The sequence below is a fragment of the Takifugu rubripes genome, chromosome 14, assembly GCF_901000725.2.
Source record: "Takifugu rubripes chromosome 14, fTakRub1.2, whole genome shotgun sequence".
In the NCBI taxonomy this organism is placed as follows: domain Eukaryota; kingdom Metazoa; phylum Chordata; class Actinopteri; order Tetraodontiformes; family Tetraodontidae; genus Takifugu; species Takifugu rubripes.
The window spans coordinates 12,049,191-12,064,364 of record NC_042298.1 but is presented as its reverse complement, the minus strand read 5'-3'; the positions used below and the strand labels follow the sequence as shown (position 1 = coordinate 12,064,364).

The following is a 15,174-nucleotide window of genomic DNA, read 5'->3' as shown; positions in this document are numbered from 1 at the left end:
AAATATGACGACATTATCACTCAGCTTTTAAGAGTTTTAAGAGCTGCTTTGTATCCACAGAAGGACCGATTTAAAATTTAAGATTGGTCTGGTCAGGTTTGATCAGTTCTGCTCCTCTCAACCTGAAATTGTTTCTTATTGTTCATTGTATTATGGTGATTATTGTAGATTTTTCTTTTTAGCACTTTTGGTGTTTTAATTTCTATATTGTCTATATTTCTATATTGTACTCTGCAAAGAACTGCTGTAAAAGTCAGTGTTGATCACTGCAATCAACATGTAAAGACATGATAAACAGCCATACATAATGTTAATAATAATGATTGTCCATATTTTCTCCCAGACCAGTGAGGAGCAGGATTTGGTTTACGCCATTCCAAACATTGCTCGAAGAAAATCAGTGAGAAATGATGATACAGAGAAGGAAGAAAGAAGCATCTACTCTGATGTCAGGGAATACTCTGGAGGGGCTGATTAAGGCTGACTTCTACATTATACTTCATTTTACCATATTTTTGGTAATTTTCCTTCATGAACAAATGCAATGTGTGCAAAGAGATGCTGTGTTTTACGTATTTAACTCACTGTTAACTAAATGCCATGCCTCTCGGGGGCAGCAGGGGAAAGTTGACTGTACCTAAAGGCAAAATTGTGCTGATGTTATTGTGACGTTGTGGCAGGACGAGGAACGACTCAGACTGAGCAGATGGTTTAAACGTCTTTATTCCGCATCCACCAGACAATACTAAATGGAGCTTCGAACAGTGCATCTAATGAAGGGCTAACCACGCCCATCACCACATGCATCACCTGGGTGTGAGATACACCCCTATGTGTCCGCCACAACATAACTCAGTTTAACGCCTGCTTTGCCGTACCTTGAAGTATCCACTGATAACTGATACATCATCAGCACATGGTGAATATTTAAATGGGGGATTGGTGACAATTGGACCACCCCAACGTTTCCCTAAAATGGTTTGTTGTTGATTCAGTTCATTCACACACAAAAAAAACTGTTTACGTTGCTTTACGACCACTTTAATGAGCTTTAAGGACAAAATCAAAAAAAAAAAAAATGACAATAAAATGAGAATTCTATGTGAAAACGGATCCAATGAGTTTGGTATATATATATTTTATTTATTTATTTTGCAGTAAACCAGTACTTAGTTCCCCTCAGACTGAAACTTAGATTCTAGCATCATTTCCTGATGTGTGCACATTTACCTTTCTGCTAATTCTGGCCACATTTATAACCACATGTCTACAATCGTTGCAGTTTTTTGTTGCAGAGTGATTATTCAGAGTCACAACTCCCACATTAGGTCCACAGCAAAGACGCATCCATTTTGTCATCCTGGCTGAAATACCTCTTGAATGATTTTCTTATTTCTTTCTATTTCTAAATTTCACATTCAAAGTCTTTTCAGCCTCTGACACCAGAGTAAATGCACTCTGGGGGTAACTCCCCCTTTGCTGCATGCCTTTTCTTTCTTGAGGGGAAATTCAGCGTTACATAGCTCTCTTCTCTCAACTCGCCATCCTGAAAATAATCAACACACGTTAAATCTCCAATGATGACGTGTAAATCTGAGGCGGTGTCCAAAACCAACCCCTATACCCTCGATAGTGAGGAACTCAATGTATCCACTGTGACACAGCACCAGTGCGTGTTTGATATTTGTTAATTTGTAGGGAGAAAATAAAATTACTCCAGCACTGATGTCGATGTGGTACATAGACATTAAGTGTCTGCAAACTTTGGCTGCAACAAATATAGTGATGCATTTGGGCATTTATGGTGATATCTAAGCATATCTTAACTGCAGCGCCCCCTAGAGTCACCTCCGCCTCCTCCTGAAGACTTCCTTATTTTTGTCAAAAAACAATGAATGAGAGAAAACAGGGGTTTGGTAAAATGTAAAATATGAATAACAATCAATGGTGCACATACAAATTAAGTTCACCTTGATGTCATTTACCGGAATTTGAATTTTACAATAACGTCCTCAACCAGTTCTATTATCTATTATATTAACACATTTCTATCCAGGAAAGCTCCTTCTCAGCAGCCTGTGAGGTCACAGGTCACAATAACATCAGCCAACATGAAACTTGAACCCTCATTTGTCTCGTTTCGGCTTCAATGTGGAGCACGGCTTCCTGGGCTGGACTGTGAACGCTCTGTTGCCTGTGTGTGTGTGTGTGTGTGTCTGTGTGTCTGTGTGTGTGTGTGTGTGTGTGTGTGTGTGTGTGTGTGTGTGTGTTGGGGGTGGGGGGCAGTCTGTGAGAGGTTCTTCCACAGTAGTTTGATTACTGCTGAATTTCTACATATGATGTCACAGCCCCATTTCCCAGTTCCCTGCCTCTGCTCCACTCTACCTGCCAGCCACTCCCACCCCGTCAGCTCAACGCCACTCACCTGCAAGCACAGCTGCAGCTTATTCCTCTCAGTCTTTGCCAGATTGTTCTTCTGCTTTCATGCGAGACTTTCCAGCGTTGTTTCCCTGCTGGATTACCCGTTACCGACCCCTGCCTGTCTCCCCTGTTCCCCGGACAACTTACCTGCTTTCTGCCCCTGACTACGACTTCTGCCTCAGCGTCTCTGGTTCCTGTCTGCTCACCTGGTTTTGACTTCTCCACCCGGCCCCGACTTCGCTGCTGCTCGTCCCCAGTCTGCCCCGCTACATCGTCAGCCTCCTCTCCTGTAAGCCCCTTTCTGTCACTACTGCCCGCTGTCAGTGGAACTGCACGGTTCCGAGGATTTACATCCTTCCCCCTTGGTTCCGCATTCCGGCTCTGCACGACCCACTCCCCGAGCCTGCAACCCATAGACTTTGTGCGGGCCCTGAGCCTGAAGAACGGACTATTTCCTGTGTTTCCTTGTCTGCCTGAGTTCCTGTTTGCCCGTCTGCTAATTAAAGTCATTACCACGGTCCAGTTTTCCAGAGTGCTGCTTTTGGGTCGCACCCGTCACATATAAAGAGAAAAGAAAACTAACTGATAGATTCTTCCAAAGTCTGGTGTCCTCAGTGTTTGACCAACAATGAGTCTTTGATCTGATTTGTGTGTCTCTTTTTTTTATGATAATCTTGAGTAGTTTCTGCACTGCCAAAAAATTCTGAGGGTGAATTTATGCTAAATAACCCGTCCTGTAAATATTAAATCCACTCAAGGTAATAACTCTTTTTGCCAGTTTCCTGTTGTATTTTGTTTTACTGCATGTCAACTGTAGAAAACCGGACCTGAACATGAAAGAAACCTTGGTGCTGCTGGTGGTTTATGTGTTCCAAAGACAGTTGATTATTTCCACTGTTGTTCACAGTAGTCCAATCAGAGGATGGTGTTTCTGCGCCCTCCCATTTGATACGAGTACATAAGATGGACATTTTTGACATTTCAGCCCATCTAACCGTCTCCTTAGCTGGATTAGCCAAACATGAGGTTTATATTTTATCTGCTGAGCCTCCGACTCGTGCGTAAGTATATACAGTCCTCTTTTATTCCATTTATATTCAACGTTAACACAGAATAGTGCCCATGTTACTGCATTGGCTGTTTTCTTTAGGTGGGGTGGATGAGCAGCACTTTGAGATGAAACGTGCTGATGTTGGAGAAAATGTGACTCTGACTTGTGAACGCGAGCAATCTGGAGAGCCAACAATGTTCTATTGGATCAGATTTGTTCCTGGAAGCCCACCTGATGTTGTGGGAGTCATTTATTATTTTAACTTCAAGGCTCCAAACAAATCCTCTCATTTTATTTGTGAACAAGGGCCTGGCACGATTCTGTTGCATATTCTGTCAGTGACTCCACATGATGCAGGATTTTATTACTGTATTAAAACTACTTATACAAGCCTAACATTTTTTCAGGGGATATTTCTCAGAATTCAAGGTAAGAATGATGTAAAATAACAATTTACGTTCATATTCTTTTAAAATGTTAGAGGTAAAGATAAGATATCTTTATTTCTGCCACAGTGGGAACATTTACATGGCTGCAGCAGCAAAGTCTGTGATTCAGAGCGATAGATTTGACAGAAACCCGACATGTTTCTTGTCCTATTTCAATTTCTCAGGGACGGAGCCTGATGTCAAAGCCGTAATCCAAGTGCCTCCGTCTGATTCGGTGCGTTCAGTGACGCTGCAGTGTTCTGTCCTCTCTGACTCTGAAAACACAACCTGCAGAACAGAGCGCAACGTGTGCTGGTTCCAGTCTGGACCTGATGCATCTTATCCCAGTGTCTTTGCTGCACACGGAGGCAGCCAGGATGGATGCCAGGGTGGTGTCAGAGGTGGCGCTCCACAGAAATGGGAGAGCAGCAGCTCAGAGTTACTGGGCTCCTCTGATGCTGGGCCCTTTTCCTGTGCTGTGGTCACATGTGGGGAGTTTTTCTTTGGAACCCTCAACTTCAGGACTGCAGGGGTCTTAGATGAGAACACTATATTGGTGGTTCTGCTGGCTGCTGCTTTGGTTGTAAGTGTCATTGTAAATGTCTGCCTGGTTTGGATCCTAAAGGGCAAATCTTCGAGCTGTTGCGAGGGTACGTTTTTAATTTTTTTTAAGGAGTTTAAAAACGTAAAATTATTTCCCATTATTGTTCAGTGAGAATATATTCAATAAAATACCTTCTGAAACAGCTGCTTTTATTTCTCTTATATTAAAAACAGCTGCCGTACTCAGTTGCACAACAGGCGCGAGTGACGAGGACACTCAGCCGGTGAGGATCAGAACAATCAAAAGCGTTATAGACGTGTAAATACTGATTTTTGATTAACATGAGATTTTTCCCTGTGTCTGCTCAGGCAGAAGAGGAGATGTGTTATTCTGCTCCAGTCTTCACCAGGAGCAAAGCTCAACCAGACAGAGGTCGTCTCAAAGACAAAGAAACAGTCTACTCTGAAGTGAGGACCCCCGTTACAGGAAATTAATGCAAATGTAGGAAACACATTGTTTATTAAGACAATTCAAATAAAATTACACACAGTACAAATATGGCGACGTTATCGCTCAGCTTTCAAGAGTTTTAAGAGCTGCTTTGTATCCATAGAAGGACCGATTTAAAATTTAAAATTGGTCTGGTCAGGTTTGATCAGTTCTGCTCCTCTCAACCTGAAATTGTTTCTTATTATTGTTCATTGTATTATTGTGATTATTGTAGGGTTGTTGTTTTTTTTAGCAGTTTTGGTGTTTTAATTTCTATATTGTCTTTTTTGTAGGTTTGTTAACTGTTCTGAAACTTGCTCAAAATAATGCTGGTGTGTCCCTGCAAAAGCATTTATGTTATTATAAACCAGAATTAACTAAAAGTTTGCTTTAGTGTGTTTAATAAACGGCTAAAAACGTACCTTTTATGTTTTGTTAGAGATTTTTCCCAATAATTTAAGTTTATTTGTAAGGCAGCCGTTAATAAGTTACTATGTATATAAGTAAAACAGACATTTGGTTGAAAATGAACAGATGCATCCGATAAACACGGAAATTGAAACATATGAACTGTCTAAACCACATAATTGTCTGTCAAACCATTGGCCTAGAATATAAATTAAGCGAAAAATGTTCAACTATTCTTTATATCCACTGGAGGTCTGGACATCCGCAGACATTGGTCTAGTTTTAAAGCACCGTGTGGCTAGCTTTATAAGAATCTTTTATGTGAGCTGATTAGACCACAAAATAATAAGATTTAATAATGCAATCCTAGTTTAGCATTTGTTAAAATAATTCTGCACATCAGGATGTCACCAGACTTTGATGGACTGCCTATTAGATTGAGCCACATCAAACAGACCTACTGGTTCCAGTTCAGGTTCAGAAACTGCTGCAAGTTTAAGCACAAATGAGTAATTGTTGGTGCTGCAGTACAATTTGAATATGTACTGCAGCGTGTATGTCTCCCCCTCGTGGTAGATGAAGTCATTACACACTTGTTTTCCACTTCACTTAAACAGACTTGTATATTATTGTTCTTTGATTTTTAAATCTAAATATTTTTGTGCTGAACGTGTCTATTGTCTTTCTAACCTCCCTCTATTGCACCTCTCCCTCTCTCTACCAGTTGGGTTAAAGGAAACAGGGTCATTTCACGGTTTCTGCCTCACCACACTTGCCTCAAGGAGAGAGTTTGTTCATTCTTAATATTATTCTATATTAAATACATGTAATTATTAGTAAATTAGTTTAAATTAAATTGGTTTGAAGTGTAGATGATCTTATTGGATGTGTTAAAACACAAACCAAAATCTCTTCTAAACATAATTTTTGGGTTACTGCTGTAAATTTCTGGTTGGCGAGTCAGGGAGCTAAAATTCAAATGAATTCCTTCACCATCAAAACTAAATACTCTCAGATTTAAGAAAAGGGGAAATGTCATCACAGTGCTTTTACTACTTAAAAACTCTGCTTCAGTTTTCAGAGGTTGGAAAACGAGCTGATATCACTCCCCCTGTGCTCTTACTGAGAACCAAGCACACTGTGATGAAACTGTTTCCTTCATCTGATCATTTGAGCAGCACCTTTAACCCGTGAGACGCGACAGGCGCACTAAGTAGAGAATGCTGATTCTATTTTATATCCTCCTCTTTCCTGTCAGATTTGGGGGTAAGTAACACAGGAAACTACATTTTTTTTACTAATTAGTTCCAAGAATCTGCTCTTTGCTCTGTCATTTTGGAGAGATCAAACACATTTTCCTATGTTGGGTGTATTATTTGCCTTTACAGGATGCACAAATAACATCATTGAGACCAAGAAAGTAACTGTTGGAGAGACTGTGAGACTGAAGTGTTCCCGCAAGACGGCAGAAACCCACTTATGGATCAGAGTTATTCCTGGATTCTTACCTGAACGCCTCGGAAAATCATCTCATCATACAAAATATTCTCACTTCACAACCAAAATGGAATCAGGATCATTTGATTTGGTTATTAATGACACACGTGTGGATGATACTGGAGTTTATTTCTGCATGAAGGGGCAAAGTGCATTTTTGAAAAGAGTAGACCTAACAGTAGTAGGTGAATATCTGCTGGTTTGGACATAGTTCATCTTGGAACATCACAGTTCATTTATCAGAATTCATTTGTGCCTAATTTTGTCTCGGAATCTGAAGGTGATGGTGTCTCCACGGCTCATCCCTATGATCCGACCCCTGGAGAACGCTCTGTGCTCCTCCAGTGTCCCGTCCTCTCTGACTCCGAGAACCCAACGTCTCTGGATGACCTCAACAGCCGCTGCTGTGGCTCCAGATCTGTTGGGCCATTTTTCAGTTTTCATTGCAGAAACAACGTGGAAGTGGATGAAAACAACTTAAACAGATCCAGAAACAGCGTCTTCAGTAACATCTGCTCTTCTGGAGATTTGTGTTGTTCCGTAGGAAAATGTGAGCAGACATGGGGGAACTGCTCAGAGCCCGAAATTGAAGGTAAAAGTTGATTTTTACATTCTACTTCCTGTATTTCAAATTGGCAATAAATATACTAATTATTTTAATTTTATGATTTCAGTGAAAATTAAAGATTGCCATATAATCTCCATAGTTTTATACACACTCAGTGCTGCTGTGTCCGTTGGTCTCATCGTCCTTTTTATTTATCTGAGGACTGAGCAGAAGAATAACCTTTGTGGCTGTTGCACTGGTAAGAAACACGTCTCTTAAATGTCTTAAAGTTACTTGAGAAGCATTTTGGGCAAATTTACTTTACTTGTGTACTTTTCTTTCACCAAACAGCTCATTTTACTCTGCTGTTTTTATTTCTCTTATTTTTAAAACAGCTGCCGTACTCAGTTGCACAACAGGCGCGAGTGGCGAGGACACTCAGCCGGTGAGGATCAGAACAATCAAAAGCGTTATAGACGTGTAAATACTGATTTTTGATTAACATGAGATTTTTCCCTGTGTCTGCTCAGACAGAAGAGGAGATGTGTTATTCTACTCCAGTCTTCACCAGGAGCAAAGCTCAACCAGACAGAGGTCGTCTCAAAGACAAAGAAACAGTCTACTCTGAAGTGAGGACCCCCGTTAGAAGAAATTAATGCAAATGTAGGAAACACATTGTTTATTAAGACAATTCAAATAAAATTACACACAGTACAAATATGGCGACGTTATCGCTCAGCTTTTAAGAGTTTTAAGAGCTGCTTTGTATCCATAGAAGGACCGATTTAAAATTTAAAATTGATCTGGTCAGGTTTGATCAGTTCTGCTCCTCTAAACTTGAAATTGTTTCTTATTATTGTTCATTGTATTATTGTGATTATTGTAGGGTTTTTTTTTTAGCAGTTTTGGTGTTTTAATTTCCATATTGTCTTTTTTGTAGGTTTGTTAACTGTTCTGAAACTTGCTCAAAATAATGATGGTGTGTCCCAGCAAAAGCATTTATGTTATTATGAACCAGAATTAACTAAAAGTTTGCTTTAGTGTGTTTAATAAATGGCTAAAACGTACCTTTTATGTTTTGTTACAGATTTTCCCAATAATTTAAGTTTATTTGTAAGGCAGCCGTTAATAAGTTACTATGTATATACGGAAAACAGACATTTGGTTGAAAATGAACAGATGCATCAATATACACGGAAATTGAAACATATGAACTGTCTAAACCACATAATTGTCTGTCAAACCATTGGCCTAGATTATAAATTAAGCGAAAAATGTTCAACTATTCTTTATATCCACTGGAGGTCTGGACATCCGCAGACATTGGTCTAGTATTAAAGTAGCGTGTGGCTAGCTTTATAAGAATCTTTATGTGATCTGATTAGACCAAAACATAATAATAATTAATAATTAATAATGAAATCCTTGTTTATCATTTGTTTAAATAATTCTGCACATCAGGATGTCACCAGACTTTTATGGACTGCCTATTAGATTGAGCCACATCAAACAGACCTACTGGTTCCAGTTCAGGTTCTAAAACTGCTGCAAGTTTAAGCACAAATGCGTAATTGTTGGTGCTGTAGTACAATTTCAAAATGTACTGCAGCGTGTATGTCTCCCCCTAGTGGTAGATGAAGTCATTACACATTTGTTTTCCACTTCACTTAAACAGACTTGTATATTATTGTTCTTTGATTTTTAAATCTAAATATTTTGTGCTGAACGTGTCTATTGTCTTTCTAACCTCCCTCTATTGCACCTCTCCCTCTCTCTACCAGTTGGGTTAAAGGAAACAGGGTCATTTCACGGTTTCTGCCTCACCACACTTGCCTCAAGGAGAGAGTTTGTTCATTCTTAATATTATTCTATATTAAATACATGTAATTATTAGTAAATTAGTTTAAATTAAATTGGTTTGAAGTGTAGGTGATCTTATTGGATGTGTTAAAACACAAACCAAAATCTCTTCTAAACATAATTTTTGGGTTACTACTGTAAATTTCTGGTTGGCGAGTCAGGGAACTAAAATTCAAATGAATTCCTTCACCATCAAAACTAAATACTCTCAGATTTAAGAAAAGGGGAAATGTCATCACAGTGCTTTTACTTTAAAAAATTAAAAACTCTGCTTCAGTTTTCACAGGTTCCTTCATCTGATCATTTGAGCAGCACCTTTAACCCGTGAGACGCGACAGGCGCACTAAGTAGAGAATGGTGATTCTATTTTATATCCTCCTCTTTCCTGTCAGATTTGGGGGTAAGTAACCCAAGAAACTACTTTTTTTTTACTAATTAGTTCCAAGAATCTGCTCTTTGCTCTGTCATTTTGGAGAGATCAAACACATTTTCCTATGTTGGGTGTATTATTTGCCTTTACAGGATGCACAAATAACATCATTGAGACCAAGAATGTAACTGTTGGAGAGACTGTGAGACTGAAGTGTCCCCGCAAGACGTCAGCACTCCTCTCATGGATCAGAGTTATTCCTGGAACCTTACCTGAACTCCTCGGAAAATCATCTCATCATACAAAAGATTCTCACTTCACAACCAAAATGGAATCAGGATCATTTGATTTGGTTATTAAAAACCCACGTGTGGATGATACTGGAGTTTATTTCTGCATGACGGAGAAAAGTGCATTTTTGAAAAGAGTAGACCTAACAGTAGTAGGTGAATATCTGCTGGTTTGGACATAGTTCATCTTGGAACATCACAGTTCATTTATCAGAATTCATTTGTGCCTAATTTGGTCTCCGAATCCGAAGGTGATGGTGTCCCCACGGCTCATCCCTATGATCCGACCCCTGGAGAACGCTCTGTGCTCCTCCAGTGTCCCGTCCTCTCTGACTCTGAGAACCCAACGTCTCTGGATGAACTCAACAGCCGCTGCTGTGGCTCCAGATCTGTTGGGCCATTTTTCAGTTTTCATTGCAGAAACAATGTGGAAGTCGATGAAAACAACTGAAACAGATCCAGAAACAGCGTCTTCAGTAACATCTGCTCTTCTGGAGATTTGTGTTGTTCCGTAGGAAAATGTGAGCAGACATGGGGGAACTGCTCAGAGCCCGAAATTGAAGGTAAAAGTTGATTTTTACATTCTACTTCCTGTATTTCAAATTGGCAATAAATATGCTAATTATTTTAATTTTATGATTTCAGTGAAAATTAAAGATGGCCATATAATCTCCATAGTTTTATACACACTCGGTGCTGCTGTGTCCGTTGGTCTCATCGTCCTTTTTATTTATCTGAGGACTGAGCAGAAGAATAACCTTTGTGGTTGTTGCACTGGAAAGAAACACTTCTCTTAAATGTCTTAAAGTTACGAAAGAAGCATTTTGGGCAAATTTACTTCATTTGTGTACTTTTCTTTCACCAAACAGCTCGTTTTACTCTGCAAAGAACTGCTGTAAAAGTCAGTGTTGATCCCTGAAATCAACAGGTAAAGACATGATAAACAGCCATACATAATGTTAATAATAATGATTGTCCATGTTTTCTCCCAGACCAGTGAGGAGCAGGATTTGGTTTACGCCATTCTAAACATTGCTCAAAGAAAATCAGTGAGAAATGATGATACAGAGAAGGAAGAAAGAAGCATCTACTCTGATGTCAGGGAATACTCTGGAGGGGCTGATTAAGGCTGACTTCTGTATTATACTTCATTTTACCATATTTTTGGTCATTTTTCTTCATTAACAAATGAAATGTGTGCAAAGAGATGCTGTGTTTACGTATTTAACTCACTGTTAACTAAATGCCACGCCTCTCGGGGGCAGCAGGGGAAAGTTCACTGTACCTAAAAGCAAAACTATGCTGATGTTATTGTGACGTTGTGGCAGGACGAGGAACGACTCAGACTGAGCAGACGGTTTAAACGTCTTTATTCCGCATCCACCAGACAATACTAAATGGCGCTTCGAACAGTGCATCTAATGAAGGACTAACCACGCCCATCACCCCATGCATCACCTGGGTGTGAGATACACCCCTATGTGTCCGCCACAACATAACTCAGTTTAACACCTGCTTTGCCGTACCTTGAAGTATCCACTGATAACTAATACATCATCAGCACATGGTGAATATTTAAATGGGGGATTGGTGACAAATGGACCACCCCGACGTTTCCCTAAAATGGTGTTGTTGTTGATTCAGTTCATTCACACACAGAAAAAAAAGGTTTAAGTTGCTTTACAACCACTTTAATGAGCTTTGAGGACAAAATCAACTACAATAATCGGTCATTTTTGGGGGTTTGGGGTTTTTTGGCATACCATCTCATAACATTTAAAAAATAAATGACAATAAAATGAGAATTCTATGTGAAAACGGATCCAATGAGTTTGGTATATATATATTTTATGTATTTATTTTGCAGTAAACCAGTACTTACTTCCCCTCAGACTGAAACTTAGATTCTAGCATCATTTCCTGAGGTGTGCACATTTGCCATTCTGCTCATTCTGCCCACATATATAACCACATGTCTACAATCGTTGCAGTTTTTCAGAGTCACCACTCCCACATTAGGTCCACAGCAAAGACGTATTCATTTTGTCATCCTGGCTGAAATACCTCTTGAATGATTTTCTTATTTCTTTCTATTTCTAAATTTCACATTCAAAGTCTTTTCAGCCTCTGACACCAAAGTAAATGCACTCTGAGTAAATGCACTCCTTTGCTGCATGCCTTTTCTTTCTTGAGGGGAAATTCAGCGTTACATAGCTCTCTTCTCTCAACTTGCCATCCTGAAAATAATCAACACACGTTAAATCTCCAATGATGACGTGTAAATCTGAGGCGGTGTCCAAAATCAACCCCTATACCCTCTATAGTGAGGAACTCAATGTATCCACTGTGACAAAGCACCAGTGCGTGTTTGATATTTGTTAATTTGTAGGGAGAAAATAAAATTACTCCAGCACTGATGTCGCTGTGGTACATAGACATTAAGTGTCTGCGAACTTTGGCTGCAAAAAATATAGTGATGCATTTGGGCATTTATGGTGAAAGCTATGCATTACTTGTTTCATTGTTGCAGGATATATCATGACTGACCTCCAACTGTAGCCTTGAGTAACACAGTTTTTATAAAAAAGCATATACATTTGACAAAAGCTGAATCATCATCATTACTCAACCATGTAAACAAAATTTACTTTTGGGGGTTTTGCTTATTATTTGCTAAGTTATTGCTAAGTTATTTGATGTGCCTTCGGCCCCCCAGTGGTCACAGAGGTCCTAAGCAGGAGGAGGAGAGGAAGCGAGCATGCACGCAAAGGCATCACTAAAGATGCAAAGTGGAACAGAGGAGTAAGTCCGCAGTGGTTGGTGACACTGTGATTTTCTTTCAGAACCTGTTTATAAGCATGAGTTTGTCTTGAAAGGTAAAATAAAATTTTACCTTTCCAGACTTTGCTTCCTAGGAACAATTTTAGAGTCGTTCCTTTTCGTTGTCAAATGAACACACATGTATCTCCAGGATTTTAATCACAGACCAAGGAAAAACTGCATCTTTGCCTAGTTAACGCTCCCTACCTTTTCATCCAATATATGCTGCCACAAGTCGTCATTCGCTAAGGAATTTCCTTCTGTTTCCTACAAAGATGAAACCCAATTTTATATCAAACAGACCTGTCTTCTGTTTCACCATCCGCTCCATCTCTACCATCACTCACCTCACTCACTCTCTGTCTGGAGGAGATAAAGGCATGAATGAGCCAGAACCTTCTCCTGAATAACTTGTTCATGCCTTCATCTCTTCCAGGCTGGACTAATGCGACTCACTCCTGATAGGAACCAAAAATCTCCTGAAACTTGAGTCTATTCAGAACAGAGCTGCAAGACTCCAACAGTGCATCCACGCTAACGCTCCTGACCTCAAAGAGCTGCTCATTCTGCACAACACAACACGCTCCCTCGGTTCAAAATCCTCACCATGAGGGACCGGGGCCCTTTGAGGTCCCCACAGACACATTTATTAAAAACAACTTTTAAAGACTTTTTTCCCCATACATATGTGACTGCTTTCATGCATTTATGTTTTATGATGGATTGTTTGGCACTTTTTGATTTTTATTTATTTATTTTATTATTTATGTATTTATCGATTATTAGTAGTAATAGTACTACTACTACTACTACTACTACTACTACTACTAATAATAATAATGTTATTGTTATTTTTAACTCCATGACATACTTTGATAAAGAGTCAGCCTGGTTAATATATAGGGTATGATTCATTTCCCATTATCCACACATATATTTACCTCCAGATGATCCTCAGCTGAGCTGTGGGGGTCACCAGTAGTGAGGACTGCTGGTTTTCCTATTAAAGAAAGCATCAGTGCTAAAAAAGCTTTATTCAAAAAATCAAATAAATGTTGATTTTGAATGACGATTCAGTGAAAGCGATGGACCTACGCTTACTGCAGATGATTAAAGCAGCCAGCAGCAGCACGCAGCAGACGGACAGTATTCCGATCACAACAACGAATTGGACCCGTGCATCTGCTGGAAATAGAAACCATCACTCATTTCACGTGTGTTTTCTATAAAATCATTATAAGGAACCAAGAATAAGAACTTAAACCACAGCGAATGTAACCTAACAGTTCCATACACACAGTAACACAATATATTTATATATAGTTGTGCCACAAATGATAATAGCACAGTTTGTTCAGTCAATTCAAAAAATGTTTCCAACTTTAACCCAATACCAGCAAATCCAGCATCTTTCCTGCCACCCAACCCATATTACTCCTTTACATGTTAAATAAAACTGATGAAGATGGGAGATCTTTTTTGTTGTTGTTTTCTTAGGTCTGCAGCACTAATTACCTCGAATAAACTGAAAACATGTTCACAATAGCGCAGTAGAGCTTTGAGATGCCTCGGATGTTTTTACCAAGTAAATGATTGCATAATCACCACACTCCTGCTTATCTGAGAACTGCCTTGCAAAAGTCCAAAGAGAACAAAAGATGGACAACACTGCAAATTATCCAGCCAACCTCATCAAAACTATACAAGAAAAACTCTTGGAGTGGAGCGAGCACTGGAGAGTCACCGACCCACCCGGGTGGACTGATTTGCTTTGTTTCACCTGTAGCGAGTTCTGACCTTTGTGGTCTGGGTGAAGTGGATGGAAAAGAGAAAGCATGTTATTCTCAACTCTTTCACCAGAAAAAAGACTCAGGTGTGGTCTTACGTTACCGTTCACAATCAAAACTGTTCCGTTGGTAAATGACATTTCGTACGCTGTTCCTGCTTGACACAAGTATGTCGCTTCATCTTCTTTGGAAGCGTTTCTGATCTTAAAAAGATGCAGAGAATTCTCTGTGGTTGCTGTAAATCTTGGTGTGTTAAACTGTCCTCGGAGCGACACTTTGCCGTAGCCGCTTGCAAATATCTGAGCTAAGTAACCAAACTTTAATTTGTGTAAGAAAAACCCAGTTACATCAGAAGAGCCTGGACATGTCAAGGTGACATTATCGCCCTGGTTAACCACACGCACAGGGATCTTGTGAGGAACGTCTTCATTTTGAGCTGGAGGCAATGAAAACAACAGAAGAAACAAAGCAAATTAGTATCTACCTGTTTCGATCTTTTAACTGGAATTATATTGGTTGCACTCATTTCAGCATAAAAAAGGGCACTTACATAACCTACTGAGGAGAATCAGAGCAGCCAGACCTCCAATCATGTGATGCAGCATCTTTCTCTTGCACAATTGGTGTGGTAGCTCACTAACAGTCCTCTCAATATGGGAACG

The 15,174-nt window shown here is 39.6% G+C and overlaps 2 protein-coding genes and 1 long non-coding RNA gene across 10 annotated transcripts in view; 2 read left to right on the top strand and 1 right to left on the bottom strand.

Moving 5' to 3' along the window:
- Nucleotides 1-11,462, top strand: part of LOC105419129 (uncharacterized) — a 25,056-nt gene extending 13,594 nt beyond the window's left edge. Inside the window, exons 5-6 of one of the 2 annotated variants that reach the window (XM_029847461.1) lie at nt 10,775-10,833; nt 10,898-11,462. In XM_029847461.1, the coding sequence (XP_029703321.1) occupies nt 10,775-10,824 (50 nt within the window). In that variant the 3' untranslated portion in view covers nt 10,825-10,833; nt 10,898-11,462. Of the gene's footprint in view, nt 1-10,774 lie in introns of both variants that reach the window. The other variant, XM_029847460.1, reaches the window with a different exon arrangement.
- On the bottom strand, nt 1,424-15,174 carry LOC105418978 (uncharacterized). 6 transcript variants are annotated; one of them, XM_029847471.1, is made up of 5 exons: nt 15,063-15,174; nt 14,616-14,948; nt 13,821-13,910; nt 13,667-13,725; nt 1,424-1,546 (listed from the first exon to the last, which is right to left on the bottom strand). In XM_029847471.1, the coding sequence occupies exons 1-5, from the start codon at nt 15,115-15,117 to the stop codon at nt 1,430-1,432; spliced, it is 654 nt and encodes a 217-aa protein (XP_029703331.1). In that variant the 5' UTR covers nt 15,118-15,174; the 3' UTR covers nt 1,424-1,429. The 6 variants fall into 6 exon arrangements, with proteins under 6 accessions (XP_029703331.1, XP_029703333.1, XP_029703335.1 ...); XM_029847473.1 differs by having other exon boundaries at nt 13,827-13,910; XM_029847475.1 differs by lacking the exon at nt 1,424-1,546 and adding an exon at nt 11,581-12,992.
- LOC115252409 (uncharacterized) lies at nt 8,212-10,733 on the top strand. Of its 2 annotated transcripts, XR_003890856.1 has the most exons (4): nt 8,212-9,645; nt 9,768-10,061; nt 10,157-10,468; nt 10,551-10,732. It is a non-coding gene; the product is annotated as an uncharacterized lncRNA (long non-coding RNA). The 2 variants fall into 2 exon arrangements; XR_003890855.1 differs by having other exon boundaries at nt 9,768-10,468; nt 10,551-10,733.